This window comes from Anabrus simplex, chromosome 4 (assembly GCF_040414725.1).
Source record: "Anabrus simplex isolate iqAnaSimp1 chromosome 4, ASM4041472v1, whole genome shotgun sequence".
Taxonomy (NCBI): Eukaryota; Metazoa; Arthropoda; class Insecta; order Orthoptera; family Tettigoniidae; genus Anabrus; species Anabrus simplex.
This window is the reverse complement of record NC_090268.1, coordinates 70,699,140-70,720,144: the sequence shown is the minus strand read 5'-3', so window position 1 is coordinate 70,720,144 and position 21,005 is coordinate 70,699,140. Positions and strand designations below refer to the sequence as shown.

Here is a 21,005-nt window from a genome sequence, read left to right as displayed (position 1 = left end):
CCCACTGAAATGCATGCACCAACCGACCCTATGAGTGATATTTTCACACTATTCATAATAGGGACTGGCTGCATAAGCAATGGTATTACTAGTATCACTCATACCTCAGTCACTTTCATATTGTCAAAATCAAGGATGAGACAGACAGGTCAATGAAAGTAACAAATTTGATGTAGCCCATACCAGAAGACATAGTGCACTGTAAACACTACATCTTGCCAGCAAAGGCATATTATGAACTTAACAACAGCAATTATAAGAGCAACTGGGATGTATTTGGAAAAACAAGAACTTGAAACGTGTGAAAATGGAAGAATATAAACACTCCCAAAAAAGACAACGTGGAGGTCGAAGGATAACAGGGTTGACCGAGGGAGAACACACAGGATAGGTGACGATAATGATGATGATGATGATGATGATGATATTTGTTGTTTAAAGGGGCCTAACATCCAGGCCTTCGGCCCCTAATGGCACAAAATGTAATGACAATTTAACAGTCTAAAATCATCCACTGACCAGAATCCGAAACGTGACGACGAAGAATGAAAGGATAGATATGAATTTGGAACAGTCAGTGGATCCGACCCGCAATGACCCACATTCCCAGAAACTAGTATTAAACAATAGTATTACTGACCAAGCAACTGCTTCTGAACCACAATAATGAATGGATGATGTTTGTAGTCTAAAGGGGTCCAAAATCCACGTCATCGGGCCCTCATAATGGCACTTATCGCTAGAAAGTTTGATTCGTTGGCTGAGTGGTCAGCGTACTGGCCTTCGGTTCAGATGGTCCCGGGTTCGATTCCAGGCTGGGTCGGGGATTTTAACCTTCATTGGTTGCTTCCAATGGCCCGGGGGCTGGGTGTTTGTGCTGTCCCCAACATCCCTGCAACTTACACAGCACACACAACACTATCCTCCACCACACAAACACGCAGTTACCTATACACGGCAGATGCCGCCCACCTCATCGGAGGGTCTGCCTTACAAGGGCTGCACTTGGCTAGAAATAGCCACACGAAATTATTATATCACTAGGAAAGTAGAACCATGGTATTTGTCATGTTGCAGTACTAGCCAAAAATAGCGAAGACTCGCGGTATTCCACACATTATGGTACTACACACAGGTAATGTAATGCGTACATGTAACACAGGCCTATAGTGTTTCTCACATTGCGGCGCCATTTACAGGCAACGCAAACCAATGGTGTTCCTCTCATACGCGTACTAACCACGGGGACTCTTATATCCCGTGGTAAAATGAAATGGCGTATGGCTTTTAGTGCCGGGCGTGTCGGAGGACATGTTCGGCTCGCCAGGAGCAGGTCTTTTGATTTGACTCCCGTAGGTTACCTGCGTGTCGTAATGAGGATGAAATGATGATGAAGAAACACATACACCCATCCCCCAAGCCAGCGAAATTAACCAAGGATGGTTAAAATTCCTGACCCTACTGGGAATCGAACCCGGGACCCCTGTGACCAAAGGTCAACACGCTAACCATTTAGCCATGGAGCCGGACTATCTCGTGGTGTTCCTCACATAGTGGGTACTAATCACAGGCAACGTAGACCAGGTGTCGCACACGCATAGTATCGCTCATATAGTGGTACAAATCACAGGTACTGTCAAACCCAGCGGGAAGCACACACTGTCGCTACTAATTACAATCTACTCGGTACCTAATGTACCGAGAGGTACACCTCAACGCCGCGCATTCAAAATAAGTGCCTTAATGAACTCCTCTATCGAACAAAGTGGAAACTAATACAACAGGAACTTAGAAAATTAATCAGAAGATGTCACCACTAAAATATTGAGTAATTTTGTTATTGTGCAGTTTCCTAACCTGAGTGAATTTCTCCTTGTTTTGTTTGCCATTTATCAAGAAGTCTAGACATTCTTCCATAGATGACACTACAAAAAACTATGATCATGCACCCTGGTGCGAAGTGAAAGAACTTATAATTAAAAGACGTTTTGTATTTCTAGGTTTTTGTAACTGTTGATGTTCATTTATTTTAGGATTGGCAATATTTCCTTTTTCTTTCCGCCAGTTTTGAATCTAGCCAATCTCTAATTTCTGTAATTAATTTTCAACCTATCACAGGCTTCTTGTTCGATTTTGAGTGTTACTTTTGTATTTAACCAATAAAATTAAGAGAGTGTGTCCTGATTAATCATGAATTATCTCGAACCTTCCCTGAGGGTTTATAAACTGCGGCTTTTCACGTTTCTTGGCCAATTCATTTCTTAGTGTGCGTGTTAAGCAGGAGGCGGACGGCCTCTTTCGTCGGCAGCTGCAACATCTACAAGGTAATGGCCACATAACTTTATTCTTTCTTGCTACCTCCGCAGTTTAACCCGAGGGAAAGGACCGACTCTGTAGTATGTAACAGCTTTTCTAAAATGTAACTTTCTTCCGGCTAATGTAAAAACGTATAAAATCTTTAACTGTAAATCGGGGATAGAGAGTGATGTACCCTCTCGAGCTCCCCTTCATCTTGGTTCGAGGTGACTTCGTTCTGTAACGGTTTTCTGCCTGTAATGTGTTAAAGTAAATGCTCTACGAATCACCTCAGTAGTTTGGGAATAGCCCCTGTTTCATCGGCCTAGAGCCCTTTAGGTTTTTTTTTAAGTTTTCATTATATTGGAGCGCAGTACGCCTCCATTCAGTTTGTGTTTCGGGCCATTTACTCAACCTGTTCTTTTCCGCAAAGGTCCTATAGGTTGGCCATGGAAGGCCAGAGATTGTAAGATTTGTGGGGTTGCTTCGATGAGGCCGAAAGAAACGGAGAGCCAGTTAGCTCTTTTTCAAGTTTTGTAATTGTAAAGAGTGCCTCTGGAAGGCTAGGTATTTGTAATTTTAGGAGCAAGTGCTCTTGAATTAGGGGATTTCTGCCCCTCATTAAATAATTCCTCTTCCTTTTGTAAAATTGTAAAACTAGAGAATTAAAGCCCAAAGTGTTAAGGTTCTGAATCTTGGCCTTTTCCTAATCTGGTTTCTAGATTGGCATTGTACCTGATTCTTATTTTTTCCCTTGTGGAAATTTTTTAAGTTTGTTTTTAATAATGAAAGAAATATAACCTTGTTAAAGTTTTAATTCAATTCTTGACTTTGTAGTTAGACACATTCAAGCCCGCACCTTCTTTCACCTCTGCGTTCCACGGGTATCCCCGTAACACCTAACATATTGGTACTACGCGCAAGTAAAAGCGACCCATGGTGTTCCCTGCGTGATGGTACTAGTTAGCAATAGTCTCATGGTTCTAATTTGATCAGCCCTTTTCGCCCCTTTTGGTCGCCTCTTACGACAGGCGTGGGATACCATGGGTGTATTCTTCGTCTGCGTCCCCCACCCACAGGGGTTAAAGAGAGAGAAAAAAGAAGAAAGGAGGGATCCGTCACTTCGAAAGATGAAGTAACGGACGAAGAAAGGCGAGGGCCACGAAGGGCGTGAAAATGAAAGACTCCCTACGCCTCGAATGCTCTGATACCGTCGGGGACGGAAAAGAACAAGAGTTAACCAAGGGAGGTCGGACAGAATAGACGAAAGTGAGGAGCCTGGCACAAGTATATGGAAGCAAAGCTAATACCCGGCTAAGGGCCCCGTGGTGGCCAATCCACACTCCCAAGTTGAGAGCACCTTGGCCCCTTGTAGTCGCCTCTTACGACAGGCAGAGGCTACAGCGTGGGAATTCTACATATGCGTCCCTCACCCGCAGAGGGTAGTGTGTTTGGTCCGCGAGAGGTATTTTATTTCCCACAAGTCCGCCGGCAAAGCCGGTTAGGACACACCTATCCGCCACCTGGGACGCGCCACGTGGGAGTTCACCTTTCCCCTGCTACGCCAGCGTAGTAGGTTCATCGATAATGATTATTATGATGATGATTGATGTTTATGAAGGGTCCTAATATCTAGGTCATTTACCACAAAAGGTAGGAGATTAAACGAAATGAAATAATAATTAAAATTTGCCCACTAACTAGGAATTTACAACAATGATGATGAATAAAATGATAATGAATTTAAGATAATTAGTGTATACAAGTCATAATTACTTATTTCTTTTTAAAAATACTTAGACTGGACAAAAAGTAATAAAATGAATAAGGCATTTCATTTGGAATGAAATCATATTTTTCATTGAAATTAAATTCTAAAAAGTGCATTAACAGAGAGGAAGATGATAATGATGATGTTTGTGGTTTAAAGGGACATAACATCGAGGTCATTGGCCCCTAATGGTACGAAATGAGACGAAAAAGAATGACAAATTAAAAATCCAAAATTCTCCACTGACCAGAATTCAAAACGTGAGGACGAAGAATGAATGGATGGAGATGAATTTAAAACAATCAGTGGATGCGACCCGCATTGCCTTTTATTCACAGATTCTGACGTAAAACAATATGATTACTGGCCAAGGGACTGCTGCTATAGCATAACATTGAATCGATGATGCTTGCAGTCTAAAGGGGGTCCAAAATTCAAGTTATCGGCCCCTCATAACGGTACTTATCGCTAGGAATGCAGAACCATGGTATTTGTCATGCTGCGGTACTAATCAAAAGTAGCAGAGACTCGCGGTATTCTACACATTATGGTACTACTCACAGGTTATGAAATTCGACATATACTACAGACCTATGGTTTTTCTCACATTGCGGCGCCATTTACAGGCAACGCAACACTATGCTGTTCAGCACATAAGAGTACTAACCACAGGGACCTCTCCCTATCCCGTGGTGTTCCTCATATAGTGGGTACTAATCATAGGCAAGGCAGAACCATGGTAGCTATCATCCCATGATCCCGCTCATATGGTGGTACTAATCACAGGTACTGCAGAAGCCGACCGCACGGTGCTCCTGTTTGCTATTAATCACAAACCTATTTGGTACATAATATAGTGGTACTACGCGCAAGTAAAAGCGACCCATGATGTTCTCCGCGTGGTGGTACTAATCACAAGTAGTTTAATGGTTGCAACACAATCATCCTTTGGTCGCCCCGTTTAGTCGCCTCTTACGACAGGCAGGGGATACCGTGGGTGTATTCCTCGTCTGCGTCCCCCACCCACACGGGGTTGTGTGTTTGGTCCGCGAAAGGTATGTCATTCCCTTCAAGTCCGCCGGCAAGCCGGTTAGGACCCCCCTATCCTCCACCAGGGACGCGCCACGTGGGAGTATCTCCTCTCCCCCTGCTTCGCCTGCGTGGCAGGTTCGTGGACGGAAAGGAAGAGCTTCCGATAAATGGAGGGGTCCGTGTTCTCCTATGGGCCGGTGGACATATCCAGGATTACTTCAGGTCGTTGTACTAACTACGGAGGTACCTTACTTGGTCGTCTGACAAGACAAGCAACTGCAGTTACATCAAAGCATCTGGAACTGCGTATACAGTTGTTGATGATGATGATGATGATGACAATGATGGTTGTTGTTTTAAGGGGCCTAACATCGAAGGTCATCTGCCTCTAATAGTACGAAAAGACAAAAAGAAAAATTCAAATTCGTCCACTGACCAAATAAAATAAAAAATATCATGAAGAATGAATGGATGGACATGAACCCAACAAAAAACAAAAAACAATCAAAACACAGTGGATCAGACTCAAAAAAAATCGTAAACAATAGTATTACTGACCAAGGGACCACTTACAAAGCACAATGATGTTTGATGTCTAAAGGGGTCCAAAATCCATGTCTAAGGCCCCACATGTCGCGAGTAAAGTAGAACCATGGTAATGTCATGTTGGGGTACTAATCAAAAGTAGCGAAGACTCACAGTGTTCCACACAACATGGTACTACTCATAAGTATTGCAATTCGTACAGGGAACGCAGACCTATGGTGTTTCTCACACAATAGCGCCACTCATAGCCCACGCAAACCGGTAAGGCTCCTCACCTAGGTGTACTAGTCACGGGCGCCGGTATTCCCGTGGTGTTCCTCACATAGTGGGCACCAATCACAGGCAACGCTGACCCAATGTGCCGCTCTTATAGCGGTACAACTCACAGGCTACGCCCAGACCCGCGGTCTTGCTCACATGGGTACAACGCACGGGTACTGGAATCCACCAGGCCAGGCTTTTTACTGCAACTAATCACAAACATATTTCGTACCAATTTAGTGATACTACTCGCAAGTACATGCAACCCATGGTGTTCCTCGCATGATGGTACGAATCAAGAGTAGTTTCATGGTTCTAATTCAATCATCCCTTGGTCACCCCTTGTAGTCGCCTCTTATGACAGGCAGGGGATACCGCGGGTGTATTCTACATGTGCGTCCCCCGCCCGCAAGGGGTAGTGTGTTTGGTCCGCGAGAGGTATTTTATTTCCCTCAAGTCCGCCGGCAAGCCGGTTAGGACCCCCCTATCCGCCACCTGGGACGCGCCACGTGGGAGTATCACCTCTCCCCCTGCTACGCCACCGTAGTAGGTTCGTGGAATTCTGTAATACTATGACATCCCTTCTCATTCTTCAGTTTTACTACCGCCCTATGATCTCACAAAACTTCCTGACTTGTGCAAGGCTCCTCACTTTCATTTATCATATCCCACCTCCCTTGGTCCACTCCTTCGCGCCCTTCGTGGCACTTGTCTTTCTCTGGCGATACCTTCATTTTTCTAAGTGTTGGACCCCTTCCATTTTCCCATCTGATTAGTGTTAATAGAGCATGGCTGCCCAGTTGTACTTCCTGTTAAAACAATAGTCACCACGACCTCGATTATGATGATGATGCTTGCTGTTTAAAGGGGCCTAAGAACGAGGTCATCGGCCCTTAATGGTACGAAATGAGACGAAAAGGAATGACAAATTTAAAGTCCAAAATTCTCCACTGACCAGAATTCAAAACGTGAGGACGAAGAATGAATGGATGGAGATGAATTTAAAACAATCAGTGGATGCGACCCGCAATGCCTTACATTCACAGATTCTGACGTAAAACAATATGCTTACTGACCAAGGCACTGCTGCTATAGCATAACATTGAATCGATGATGCTTGCAGTCTAAAGGAGGTCCAAATTCCAAGTTATCGGCACCTCATAACGGTACTTATCGCTAGGAATGTAGAACCATGGTATTTGTCATGCTGCGGTACTAATCAAAAGTAGCAGAGACTCGCGGTATTCCACACATTATGGTACTACTCACAGGTTATGATATTCGACGTATAATGCAGACCTATGGTTTTTCTCACATTGCGGCGCCATTTACAGGCAACGCAACCCTATGGTGTTCAGCACATAAGGGTACTAACCACAGGGACCTTCCCCTATCCCGTGGTGTTCTTCATATAGTGGGTACTAATCATAGGCAAGGCAGAACCATGGTAGCTATCATCCCATGGTCCTGCTCATATGGTGGTACTAATCACAGGTACTGCAAAAGCCGACCGCACGGTGCTCCTGTGTGCTACTAATCACAAACCTATTTGGTACATAATATAGTGGTACTACGCGCAAGTAAAAGCGACCCATGATGTTCTCCGCGTGGTGGTACTAATCACAAGTAGTTTCATGGTTGCAAGACAATCATCCTTTGGTCGCCCCGTTTAGTCGCCTCTTACGACAGGCAGGGGGTACCGTGGGTGTATTCCTCGTCTGTGTCCCCCACCCACAGGGGGCCACCACGACCTCCGCCTGTCAAGAATAGCTCAATGTACATTCTGAAATGTCCATGGTTTGCGGTTATAGTATGTTGCTAATTTAGCAGAACAGAGAGTAATTTCATTCCCTACCCGATGGGCAGTGCTAAAAATATTTAGCTTTGTTTACTTTTTCTAGTTCTCATTTAGCTTTTTTTTAGCTTATATTGGATGGTGATTTAGCTTATTACATCAAAATTGGACCGGCAATACTGCCTACTATAGCGAACATACAGAGTGCCTCGGGTAGCTGATAAGATCAGCGACAATAATTTTCTGTTAGCGACATCCAATCTCGTCCTCGTAATTTGGAGGCTACTGTGGTAGGAATGCCAGTCAACGTTTATCATACCTGCAAAGCTGACCACACCCATACCGGCGGTGAAGGTCAGGGTTGGGTTAATTTTTTTTTTTTTTTTTTATTCAACCAAGCCCCGATCAGAGAAGTATATAAGCTGGCACGCAGAACAGATAACTTGTGAAGTCACGCATCAGTCGTAGCGCTCTTCAACTGCTCAACAACATGATCAAGGTAAGACGAATATCCCAGTAGACTATGGAGTGATTAAAACATAGACTGTAACTCTATAAATTTGCAACGGGTTGTGCTATAGTCGCATGAGTGAAAGAAAAAAAGACTAGGCTAATCTATTTTTAAACAAAATGCGCCAACCGTATTGAATTTGTATGTTTAGTCCTCAGCCCGAAGGCTGGTTGGATCCTCAACAGCTCCGCCATCAGCTGTCATAGATGGCCTAGGCGTCACTGAAGAGGCGTACTAGGAAAATGAGGACTGAAGTAGTTTCCCGTTACTTTCCTCACCGAGCCAGAAGATGCTATTACATATCAGTCTGCCAAGCCCACTGAAATTTACGGAAGTCTTATTTGAAATATATTGTACTTAGCCTATCAGTACTTTTTGAAACCAATATTTCAAGAACGGCCGTAGAGTGGCGATGGTGAACCCCAGGTCCCCTTTTAGCCGCTTTGTACGACAGGATATTGTGGGTGTACTCTACCGCCCCCACACACACGTGGTGTTTTGTTGTGATTATTGTTTTAAGAGGAAAAACATCTAGGCAACTATCCTCTTTATAATACTAGTCAGAGAGGAAAAAACCGAAGGGATACGACTCTTCGAAAAGTGAAGATATCGGCCAAAGGAAGACAAGGGCCAGGAAGGGCGTAAATGTGAATGATTCCCTAGGCCTTGAGTGCTCTAATACCGTCGGGGTCGGTAAAGAACAAGAGTTGACCAAGGGAGGTCGGACAGGATAGATGAAAGTCAGGAGCCTGGCACAAATAAAGGAAGCAATGCCAGGACTCGGCTAAGGGCCCGTGCTCACCAAACCGCGCTCCCAAGTTCAGAGCTCCTCGGGCCACTTTTAGTCGCTTCTTACGACAGGCAGGGAATACCGTGGTGTAACTATAGTGCCCCCACCCAAAGTGGGACCACCTTTAGGTGGTAGTGAGTTTACAGGACTCGTGATCTACCTTACTGCACCTCGATTCCAAGAAAAGAAATCACATTGACCTCAACTTCAGGTTGAAAAATGACATCTGCGCGCAAAGGTATTCTGATTTATCCTATCCGACACTGATTTCCCTATAGTGAATGAACCAAATGGAATAAACAACCATCTCCATTATTTAACAGTCACAACTGGGATGAACAGTAAATGGTACCTTTTCATAAAAATAATCTCGTTAATCTAATGAAAACTAAAAATGTTTACTTTATTTTGCAGGTCGCTCTCTACTTCGTTCTCTTGGTTCTGGCCGTCGCCAGTGCCCAGATTCTGGTTCACCCCGGAATTGTTGGAGTGGTCCCAGCTCCAGGGTAAGTATAGCCTACATTAATCCCAGCTTCGTCTTACCACTGTCTTAACACTGATAAACATTTCCAGATTGGTTTTATTTCAAATACCAATAACAGGCGATAGAGGTGGTGGTGGAGATTATTGTTTAATGAGAAAGTAAGCTACAACTAAGCAACCGTCCTCTATTAGAATCAATCAGAGAGGAAACGAATGAAGTGGTGCAGTACTTCAAAAAATGAAGGTATCGGTAAACAAAAGAGAAAAGCCACGAAGGGCGTGAAAATGAAAGACTCCCTAGGATTCGCAAACCTAATACCGTCGGGGTCGAAAAGAACAAGAGTTGGCCAAGTGAGGTCGGATAGGATAGATGGAAGTGAGGAGCCTGGCACAAGTAAGTGGAAGCAATGTTAGAACTCAGCTAAGTGCCCCGTGGTCACCAACCCACGCGCCCAAGTGGAGAGCCCCTGAGGCTCCTTTTAGTCGCCTCTTACGACAGGCGGAGGATACCGTGGGTGTTATTCTACCGCCCCCACCCACACGGGGTAAACAGACGATGGAATAAATTACTTACTTGCGGCATACCTTCTATAATTTATTGAAGGTATGCCAAGAAGTTTATCTTCTGTAAAATTTCAAGTAAATTACGGAATTCCCTATGATTGTTGTTGTTAGTCGTTTAGTCGCTTTTGACTCTCCGTGACCCCATAGACCAAAGTGCGCCATTTCTTCCTGTCGTATACTATTTTCCGAAGTCTTTCTAAATTGAGAGCCGTGGCTTCCTTGATGTCATCAATCCACCTCATCCGTTGTCGCCCTCTTCTCCTGTTACCATCAGTCTTCCCCAGCATTGAGGTCTTTTCCAGTGAATCATGTTTTCTCATGATATGACCGAAGTACTTTAGTTTTTGCCTGAGTATTTGACCTTCCAGTGAACAGCCTGGGTTGATTTCCTGTAATATGGACTTATTAGATCTCTTCGCAGTCCACGGAACTCTAAGGAGTTTTCTCCAACACCATAGTTCAAATGCATCTATTCTTCGGCGCTCAGGCTTTCTTACTGTCCAGGTTTCGCTTCCGTACATTGCTACTGGGAAGACCATAGCCTTCACTATACGAATCTTCGTTCTTAAAGTTACGTCTCTACTCTTGAAAACGTTATCAAGGTTGGCCATTGCCTTCCTCCCAAGGAGCAAGCGTCTCTTAATTTCATGGCTGCAATCGCCATCAGCAGTTTTTCTGGAGCCCAAGTAGATGAAACTAGGAACAACCTCCATTGTTTCACCATTTATATGCCAGGAGGTGATAGGTTTAGTTGCCATGATCTTTGTTTTCTTGACATTCAACCTTAGTCCAGCTTTTGCACTTTCTTCTTTCACCTTCATTAGTAGATACTTAAGTTGTTCTTCACTTTCTGCCAACAGGGTGGTGTCATCAGCATATCTAAGGTTATTTATATGTATCCCACCAATTTTAGCTCCAGTTTCTGTTTCATCTAATTTGGCATTCCTCATCACATACTCTGCATATAAGTTGAATAAGTAAGGTGACAATATGCAGCCTTGACGTACACCTTGCTCAATCTTGACCCATTCAGTTGTTCCATATAGGGTTCTCACCGTAGCTTCCTGATCAGAGTAGAGATTTCTCATAAGGCAAATAAGATGATCTGGTACTCCCATAGTCTTGAGTACTTGCCACAATTTATTGTGGTCGACACAGTCAAAGGCTTGAGCATAGTCAATAAAGCTCATTGAACTTTAGCGCAGTCTCATGACATAATACTGGCCAAGAGGTTGTAGGTTTAAATGAATTCAGCTGTATATAGACGGGAATATTAACAAGCATCTGTTCAATTATACATAATGTTAAGTCATATTTTTCACAGAATCGTCGAACACAACGGCGGCCGGTCAGTACGGAGCTTCGTGGGCTGTTCGCAAATAATTGCGAAGTTACTCTCCACTACTTAACATACAATTATAGGCCTCTCTTACTGACCTACGCCACTATGAAACCTCAGCCGATGTTTGTAGCTCCAGCACTATCTTCTGACAACGAGGTTTCTGGACCTCCTAATCGACGAACAGCTGCCGCCACTGATCGTAAAAAATGGAATTGTCAGGCATAGATTTATCTTATTCTGGGAATATAAGCGCGTGAAGATAAAGCCACAATTGTGTAAGAATGTATTTACTAATACATTTCTCTATCTGCCTCATTAATTTCACTTGAAACGATTATAATTTAGCTACATTTTAAAATACAAATGGAAACTTCAAGAGCTATTACATTAGAGAGAATATATCATGGAAGAAGATAAGTATCAGTCAGTTACTTTAGAAGAGAATCAAGACATCAAATCTCGTCTGCACTGATAGGGAGCCATTCGCGTAAAAACTTACCTATACTGTTGCGCATAATTTGTATTATACGTAAACACGCTATGCTGCATTTCAGTCAATAAAAGTTCTCGCCAACTGCGAGTCAGAGGTTCGAGTCTCTGTGTGTTTTCCGTACACTACCCTATACCAAAAAATATCTCGATTTTCATGAATTTCGTTTGCATTGGTCTGGTCCTACCTTTTCATTAAACTTGCTTCTTGGTGTATAGATTTCTTGGAAAGGAATAACAGGAAGATGACCAGAAATTCTAAAAATAACTAGTTTGGCAAATAAATTATGAAATACCCATAGAATAAACAAGAAACTAACATCTCTTTCCACACTCCTTTAACCTAGCAAGTATTACGTTTAAAATACAGTACCCCTATATTCAAATTCAGATACCATACTTGGGCTGTTCTTACGAGGAACCCATGCTACTTCGAGGCTGGGTAGGCACAGTGGTGGTGGTGATTATTGTTTTAAGAGGAAGTACAACTGGGCAATCATCTTCTATGTAATACTAATCAGAAAGAAAAAACGGAAGGGATCCGACACTTTGAAAAATGAAGGTATCGGCCAAAGAAAGACAGGGCCACAAGGGGCGTGAATTTTCTTTCTACAATTGGCTCTATGTCGCATCGACACAGACAAGTCTTATGGTGACGATGGGATAGGAAAGGGCTAGGAGTTAGAAGGATCCGGTCGTGGCCTTAGCATGCGCCTGGTGTGAAAATGGGAAATCACGGAAAGCCATCTACAGGGCAGCGGACATTGAGGTTCGAACCCAATATCTCCCGGATGCAAGCTCACGGCTGTGGGCCCCTAACTGCACGGTAAACTCGCCCGGACGCGTGAAAATTAAAGACTCCCTGAGCTTCGAGTGCTCTAATACCATCGGAGTCGGAAAAGAACACGAGTTGACTATGGGAGGTCGGATACGATAGATGAAAGAGAGGAGCCTGGCACAAATAAATGGAAACAATGCCAGAACTGAGCTAAAGGCCCCGTGGTCGCCAGCCCACGCTCTGAAGTCAAGAGCCTCTGGGACCCTTTTACAACAGGCACATCGTGGGTGTGTTTCTACCTTCCCTATCCACAGGGGTATGGACCACGAAGAGTGTGTAAATGAAGAACTCCCAAGGCCTTGCAAACCTAATACCGTCGCGTATGGGAGAACAGACAGTAAAGTCCAAAGTGGAAAGTTCAGAGCCACTGGTTCCCACCCACAGGTGGACGGATACATTCTACCACCTCCACTATCGGGGGGATGGTTGTCTTTAGAAGTCACAACATGATCGAGGTAGACTTTTAACTCCCACGACAAGCAGCGAGTGAAAAGAAATCACTGCGCTGATCTCAATAGTTCCCTTTATCTAAATCAAAACCGAACTCCGTCGGTGTGGCAAACCATTCCGAACTTCATATCTCAACAGCGTGGGGATCAAAACGTGTTTTTCAAGAATGGTAGGGGTGACTATTATTTTAGAGGACGTAAAACTAAGCAATCTTCCTCTATTAACAGTAACCATATGTAAAATAGGTAAAATGGAAGAGGTAGAACACTTTGAAGAATGAAGGTATCGGCAAAAGAAAGGGTAGGGCCATGAAAAGCATGAAAATGAATGTATCTAAGCCGTGGCCTCGCAAACATAATAGAGCTAGGTCAGAAGAGAACAACAGTTGTTTTTCAAGAGTGGTTACGCATCTGATGATGATGATGATGATGATGATGATGATGATGATGATGATGATGATGATGATGATGATGATGGTGATGATGATGATGATGATGCTTGTTGTTTTAAGGGGCGTAACATCGAAGGTCATCGGCCCCTAATGGAACGAGATGAACGACATGAGATATGAAGGTAAAATTTTCAAAAGTATCCACTGACTAGAGTTAAAAAAATGGTGATAAAAAAATGGTGAGATTAAAACAATCAGTGGATCTAATTCGCAATGCCTTATTTCTAATAAAATAAGAGAAAATACAGGAAAACAAAGGAATAAGGCATTGACTGGTAATACAACGCATCTGATAACAGCCAACATAAACCAAGCGAGCAGCAACTTTATTCACTCCCACCAAATCGATTGTCTTGCTTCTCACGAATGGCGGAGACCCGCAGCTGAGTCAAATCCCTTCCCTGGAATAACTGGCGCCTGTTATGATCAGTCTCTTGTTGTAGGTGCCTCTGATAATAAATAGACACGACAGCTTTGGTGTAATTCTTCGACTGTATCCTGTAGCTCTCGTACAAACAGAGGACAGGCACCGTAATTACTTACAGGCGCCACTGAAGCTTACTGGGGTATGTTTCTGTCCTCAAGACCCATGCATTTGTGGATGTCGCAACTACAGCCGGCCAGTAGATTTATTTTTCAAGATGAATGTCATCGTCTTACATGTGAAGTTGCAACAGGTAAATTCAGCAGTTTATTAGAATATATAGAGGAGCAGCATGCAACCAATGCTTATAGGACCTAGCTTGAGAGTCAGCTGCTTACAGACGCAGAAGTTGACTATTTATGCAGATGGACACAACTTGGGAGTCACCCACTTAAAGACATAGACCCCTGAAATAGTTTCGCAGTTAAGGAGTGTAACTGAAGAGAAGGTGGTATTAAAAAGGAGGGGAATGTAAGCTATTATTCATGTTGAATAATGATTATATGAGGTATCAATAGACTCTTATCGAAATACAGACTTTTTGAAAATCAGAATACAACTTACAAGGCTCATAACTTGATGATGAATATTGGTGGTGGTGAAAGAAAGTGAAGTCGTGTCCCGATCCCGAGGTGACACAGCTCTTTTCAAGCACACTCCCAATGGAGGTGAGGTGCATATATAATATTAACCACATACCAGCCCACCCACAATTCTAAAATCAGTGGCCGTAACGGGAATCGAAAACGGGCCTCCAGGGACGACAGGTAATAGTGCTACCGTTAACGCTACGAGGCGGACTGTGGTAGCGGTGATTACTGTTTTAAGCAGAAGTACATCTATGCAACCATCTTCTCTCAACTCCAATAAAAAGAAAAATGCCCGACCGTTCGTAGAATGAGAGTGGTGGTGGTAATGATTACTGTTTCAAGAGGAATTACAAGTGGGCAAAAATCCTCTGTACAACACTACTTGGAGAGAAAAAATGGAAGGGGTCCGGCACTTCGAAAAATGAAGGTAATCGGCCAAAGAAAGACAAAGACCACGAAGGGCGTGAAAATGAAAAACTCGGTAGGACTCGAAGGCTCTAAAATCGTCGGGGTTGGAAAAGAACATGAGTTGACCAAGGGAGGTCGGATTGGATAGTTGGAAGTGAGGGGAAGCAATGCCAGGACTCAGTTAAGGACCCCGCAGTCGCCAACCTACGCTTCATAGTTCAGAGCCGCTGGGGCCCCCTATAGTCGCCTCCTACGACAGACAGGGAATACCGTGGATGTTATTTGACTGCCCCCACCCACTGGGGGACACGAAGTGAAGATCCCAAGAAATTACGAAAACACCAGGATTACCGTCTTATTATTATTATTATTATTATTATTATTATTATTATTATTATTATTATTATTATTATTATTATTATTATTATTATTATTATTATTATTATTGGTTTACCCGTGGAACAGAAAGAGGTTAAAGAAGGTGCTGGGGTGAATGGGTCTATCTACAATATCAAAATTAATTTAAAACATGAACTGAAGGTTATAATTATTCAAAAACACAACGACTCAATAAGTAACATGTCAGGTACAAAAGCAATCTTGAAAATAGACTAAGAAGTCCAAGATTAGTGATTTTTACAAATTCTGGGCTTCAAGCCCCTACTTTACAATTTTACAAATGGAAGAGGAATTATTTACTTAAGGGCAGAAATCCCCTAATTCAAGAGCACTTGCTCCCTAAATCACAATATCTAGCCTCCCAGAGGCACACTTTACAGTTACAAAACTTGAAAAAGAGGTAAGAGGCTCACAGTTTCTTACTGCCTACTCAATGCAACATTACATCAACTTACAACCTCTGGCCTCTCAAGGCATAACTTACAAATTGAACCTACTTTTACAGGGGTATTTAATGCCCAACCTACTGGGCCTTTATGGAAAAAGAACAGGTTAGGTAACTGGCCCAAACACAAAATAAATGGAGGCGCACACTGCGCTCCGAGATAATGAAAACTTAAAATCCTACAGGGCTTTGGGCCGAGGAAACTGGGGCTATTCCCACACTACTGAGGTGGATCGGATGGAAATAACTTTAATACATTACAGAAACGAAAGGTTGCGAAAACGTAGCCACCTCAGACCAAGATGAAGGGGAGCTCGAGAGGGTAACTCACTCTCTATCCCTGATTTACAATTAAAGATTTTACATTAACCAAAAGAAAAGTTACATTTTAGAAAAGTACTCTTATATAATTAAAGATTCGGACCTTCCCCTCGAATTAAACTGCGGAGGTAGCAAGAAAGAATTAAGTTATGTGGCCATTACCTTATAGAAGTTCTGCTGACCGAAGAAAGAGGCGGCCCCGCCTCCTGCCTTAACGCACACACTTAGAAGAACGACAATCAATTGGCAAGGAAACATGAAAAGCCGCAGTTTATAAACCCTCAGGGAAGGTTCGAGAGCATTCAAGACTAATTAGGGCCGGGCTGAGTGGTTCAGACGGTTGAAGTGCTGGCCTTCTGACCCCAACTTGACAGGTTCGATCCTGGCTCAGTCCGATCATATTTGAAGGTGCTCAAATATGTCAGCCTCGTGTCGGTAAATTTACTGACACGTAAAAGAACTCCTGCGGGAAAAATTCCAGCACCTCGGTGTCTCCGAAAACCGTAAAAAGTAGTTAGTGGGACGTAAAGCAAGTAGCATTATTATTAGACTAATCAGGACACACCCTCTTAATTTTATTGGCAGATTCAAAATGAACAAGAAATGCGGGATTGGTTGAAAATTAATTTAAAAATGTCCTGATTGGCTAGATTCAAAACTGAAGGAAAGAAAAGGAAGTATTACCAACTCAAAAATATATGAACATAGATCAGTTATGGAAAACCTTGCACCAGAGTCCATGACCATAATTTTTAGTAGTGTCATCTGTAGAAAAATGTCCAAACTTCTGATGTATAGCAAAATGAAACAAGGAGGAATTCAGTCAGTTTAGGCAACTTCACAAAAAAAAACAATTACTTAATATTTCGGTGGCGACATCTTCTGACTAAACTTCCAACTTGTTGTGTTACCAGTTTCATTATTTGACGAATAGAGGAGTTCATTTCGGCGCTAATTTTGAAAACGCGGCGTTGAGATGTACTTTCTATTATTATTATTATTATTATTATTATTATTATTATTATTATTATTATTATAGTTTTGTTACAATACTATATATTCTCAATCCAAAACTCATTTTGGTAATATTTAACAAATTGTATTTTTTCCAGCTATGTTGCTGCGACTCGTGGATCCGTGCACACTGCTCCCCTTCCCGGAAATGTGCCCTATGCCAGCCATCATCTCAACTTGGCCCCTGCTCCAGGAACCATCTAAATTAAAACTTAACAACGGCATGGCATTATCTTCTTCACTTTCTTTTATTCCATTGTTTCACACTGGAAATCAATTCATAAATTCTTTACTCTGTTAATAAAATTCAACCTCTAAAATCTACTCCTGTCATAATTTTATGATGATGATGATGATGCTTGTTGTTTTAAGGGGCTTAACATCGAAGGTCATCGACCCGTAATGGAAAGAGATGGATGGTATGATATATGAAGTTAACATTTTACAACGTATCAACTGACTAGAGTTTAAAAAAATGGTGATGAAAATCAGTATGAGATTAAAACAATCAGTGGACCTAATTCGCAATGCCTTATTTTCTAATAAAATAAGGGAAAATACAGGAGACATTGGAATAAGGCATTGCATGGTAGTACAGATATATATACATAATTTAAGTTCGACATTAAGTAACACATTAAAATAAGCAACGCAGACTAAAATGAAGTCAATAGGATAAAAGCGCAATTGACACAAATACTCTAGCACAAAGGACATCATGACACACGATAAAACCAACCACTATCCCTCATAGAGCGGACGACGAGGTCTGCTGACTGCTCGTCATCTCGCAAGATAAGGGAGTTTGTACTCGGGAGGTTAAGACTACGGCGCAGATCGACCAGGTCCACACACTCCGTAAGGATGTGTACCACGGTAAGATGATCGCTGCAAGTACACACCGGAGGCTGTTCTTTCAATAGATGGGAATGAGTCAGGATACCATGGCCGATCCGAAGACGACACAATGCCACTGCTTCCCTCCGCGATGCCCGAAGGGAAGTCCTCCATACCTTCACTGTTCCTTTTATCGCTCTCAGGTAATTTGGAAGTGGAATGGCCTACCACTCCAACTCCCTATGGGACATAACCATAATTTGCAGCATACGAAAGAACCATTTGATGATGATGATGATGCTTGTTGTATAAAGGGGCCTAACATCGAGGTCATCGGCCAATAATGGTACGAAATGAAATAACAAAAAGTTAAAATTCTAAATAAAATTAAAAATGTCGTGAAGAATGAATGGATGGACATGAACCCAACAGAAAACAAACACAAACAAACATGATGATGATGATGATGCTTGTTGTTTTAAGGGGCCTAACATCGAAGGTCATCGGCCCCTAATGGAACGAAATGAATGACATGAGACATGAAGTTAAAATTTTAAAAAGTATCCACTGACTAGAGTTAAAAAAGAATGGTGATGAAGAAAAATGAGGGTGAGATTAAAACAGTCAGTGGATCTAATACGCAATGCCTTATGTTCCATTAAAATAATAGAAAGTACAGGAAATCGAAGGAATAAGGCATTGCCCAGTAATACAGATATTAACACATAATTTACGTTAGACGTTCAAATAACACATTAAAATGCGCAACACAAACTAAAATGAAGTCAATGAGATAAAAGCGCAACTGACATAAACAACACTAGGACAAAGGACATCATCACACACGATAAAACAGACCGCTATCCCTCATAAAGCGGATGACGAGGTCTGCTGACTGCTCGTCATCGCGCAAGATAAGGGCGATAGTACTCGGAAGGTTAAGACTACGGCGCAGATCGACCAGGTCCACGCACTCCGTAAGGATGTGTACCACAGTAAGATGGTCGCCGCAGGTACACACCGAAGGGGGTTCTCCTTTCAAGATGGGAGTGCGTCAAGATACCGTGGCCGATCCGAAGGCGACATAATACCATGGCTTCCCTCCGCGAAGCCCGAAGGGAAGTCCCCCATACCTTCGTTGTTCCTTTTATCGCTCTCAGCTTATTGGGAAGTGGGATGGCCTGCCACTCCATCTCCCAATGAGACATAAGCAGATGTCTCAGCTGAGAGCGAATATCACTTGCTGGAACCTTAAAAGGCAACGGGGGCAGTGTAACTGCCTCCTTGGCAGCCCGATCTGCTAACTCGTTTCCCTCTATGCCCATGTGGCTGGGGAGCCACACAAACGTAATTCTGGTGCCAGCATCCGAACACCCGGCCAGCAGGTCCTGGATCCGCTGCACCAGAGGGTGTCGAGGGAAACAGGTATCAATAGACTGAAGCGAACTCAAGGAGTCAGTACACACGAGAAAGTGTCGGCGCTCATTGTCTAGTGCGTACCGCAGAGCCTCACAGAAAGCATAGAGCTCTGCCGTGTACACACTACAGGTGTCCGGGTGAGCAAAAAGAAACCGATCATTGTTGACAACGAACGCACAGCCCACCTTCGTATCTGTCCTTGAACCATCCGTGTAAACGACGACTGAACCTGGATAGCGGCCAAGAACGGACAGGTAGATCCTCCGATAAATCGAAGGGTCCGTGTCTCCTTTCGGGCCAGTGTGCAAATCCAGGATGATTTCAGGTCGTTGTACAACCCACGGAGGTACCCCACTTGGTTGTCTGACAAGGCAAGGAATCGAAGGTACGTCGAACAATTCATAACTGCTATCCAAGCGTATCCCAACCGGCCGCGTCGCACGAGGATGAGCAGCGTACAACAAACGGTTGCCATTGTTGAACACGCAGGGATAGCTCGGATGAAGTGGCATCTGTCGCAAATTTGCAGCATACGTAAGTAGTAGTTGCTGGCGCCTCAGGTGTAAAGGCGGCACACCAGACTCAGCGAGCAGGCTAGCGATGGGGCTAGTACGAAAAGCTCCCGCCGCCAACCTAACCCCACTGTGGTGGATACTGTTCAGCTTCGCAAGAACGCTTGGTCTTGCGGAGCCATATGCTGCACCGCCGTAGTCTAACCGGGATAAAATGTGTGCCCGATAGAATCGCAGGAGCACCACGCGGTCAGCTCCCCAATTAGTGCTGCTAAGAAACTTCAAGAGGTTAAGCCTCTTGGTGCATTGCACTTTTAGCTCCCGCACGTGTGACTCCCACTACAATTCACTGTCATAAAGGAGCCCAAGAAATCGGTAGGTGTCAACAACTGGAAAACGACATTTCCTAGATGACGGTGAAGAGTACGTTGACGACAAAAGTGGACAACGGAGGTCTTTGCGGCAGAAAACCGAAAGCCATGTTCTAAGGTCCACTTCTCCACCCTCCTAATAGCTTGCTGTAACTGTCGCTCTGCGACTGCCATACTGCACGAGCTATAGTGCAGAGCAAAATCATCCACATATAGGGACGGTATTACGGCTGGACCAGCAGCAGCGACAATACCGTTAATGGCAATCGCGAACAGAGTGACACTAAGAACCGATCCCTGTGGGACTCCATTTTCTTGAACGTGGTATTGCGATTATGTCCTCCCTACTCGGACACGGAATAGACGGAGGGACAAAAAATTCGCAATAAATACCGGCAAGTTACCTCGGAATCGCCATTAATGCAGGACTGAAAGGATGCCATAACGCCAGGTGGTGTCGTAGGCCTTCTCCAAGTCAAAGAAGACAGCTACCAAGTGCTGTTTACGGAGAAACGCATCCTGGATAGAGCTCTCCAGGCGTACCAAGTGGTCTGTGCTGGATCGAGCGGCTCGAAATCCACATTGGTACTCGGACAAGAGTCCTTGTTTCTCCAGACACCACACGAGTCTGCGATTTACCATCCTCT

The 21,005-nt window shown here is 43.5% G+C and overlaps 1 protein-coding gene across 1 annotated transcript; it reads left to right on the top strand.

The window, feature by feature from the left end:
* Positions 1 to 8,114: 8,114 nt before the first annotated feature.
* LOC136872403 (adult cuticle protein 1) lies at positions 8,115 to 17,525 on the top strand. Its single transcript, XM_067146223.2, has 3 exons — positions 8,115 to 8,199; positions 9,416 to 9,507; positions 17,318 to 17,525. Exons 1-3 carry the CDS (start codon positions 8,191 to 8,193, stop codon positions 17,421 to 17,423), a joined length of 207 nt encoding a protein of 68 aa, XP_067002324.2. The 5' UTR covers positions 8,115 to 8,190; the 3' UTR covers positions 17,424 to 17,525.
* The last annotated feature ends 3,480 nt before the right edge of the window (positions 17,526 to 21,005 follow it).

Coding starts and splice junctions, on each gene's coding strand:
- LOC136872403 (XM_067146223.2), top strand. Junction 9,508..17,317: donor GGAGTGGTCCCAGCTCCAGG/GTAAGTATAGCC, acceptor TATTTTTTCCAG/CTATGTTGCTGCGACTCGTG.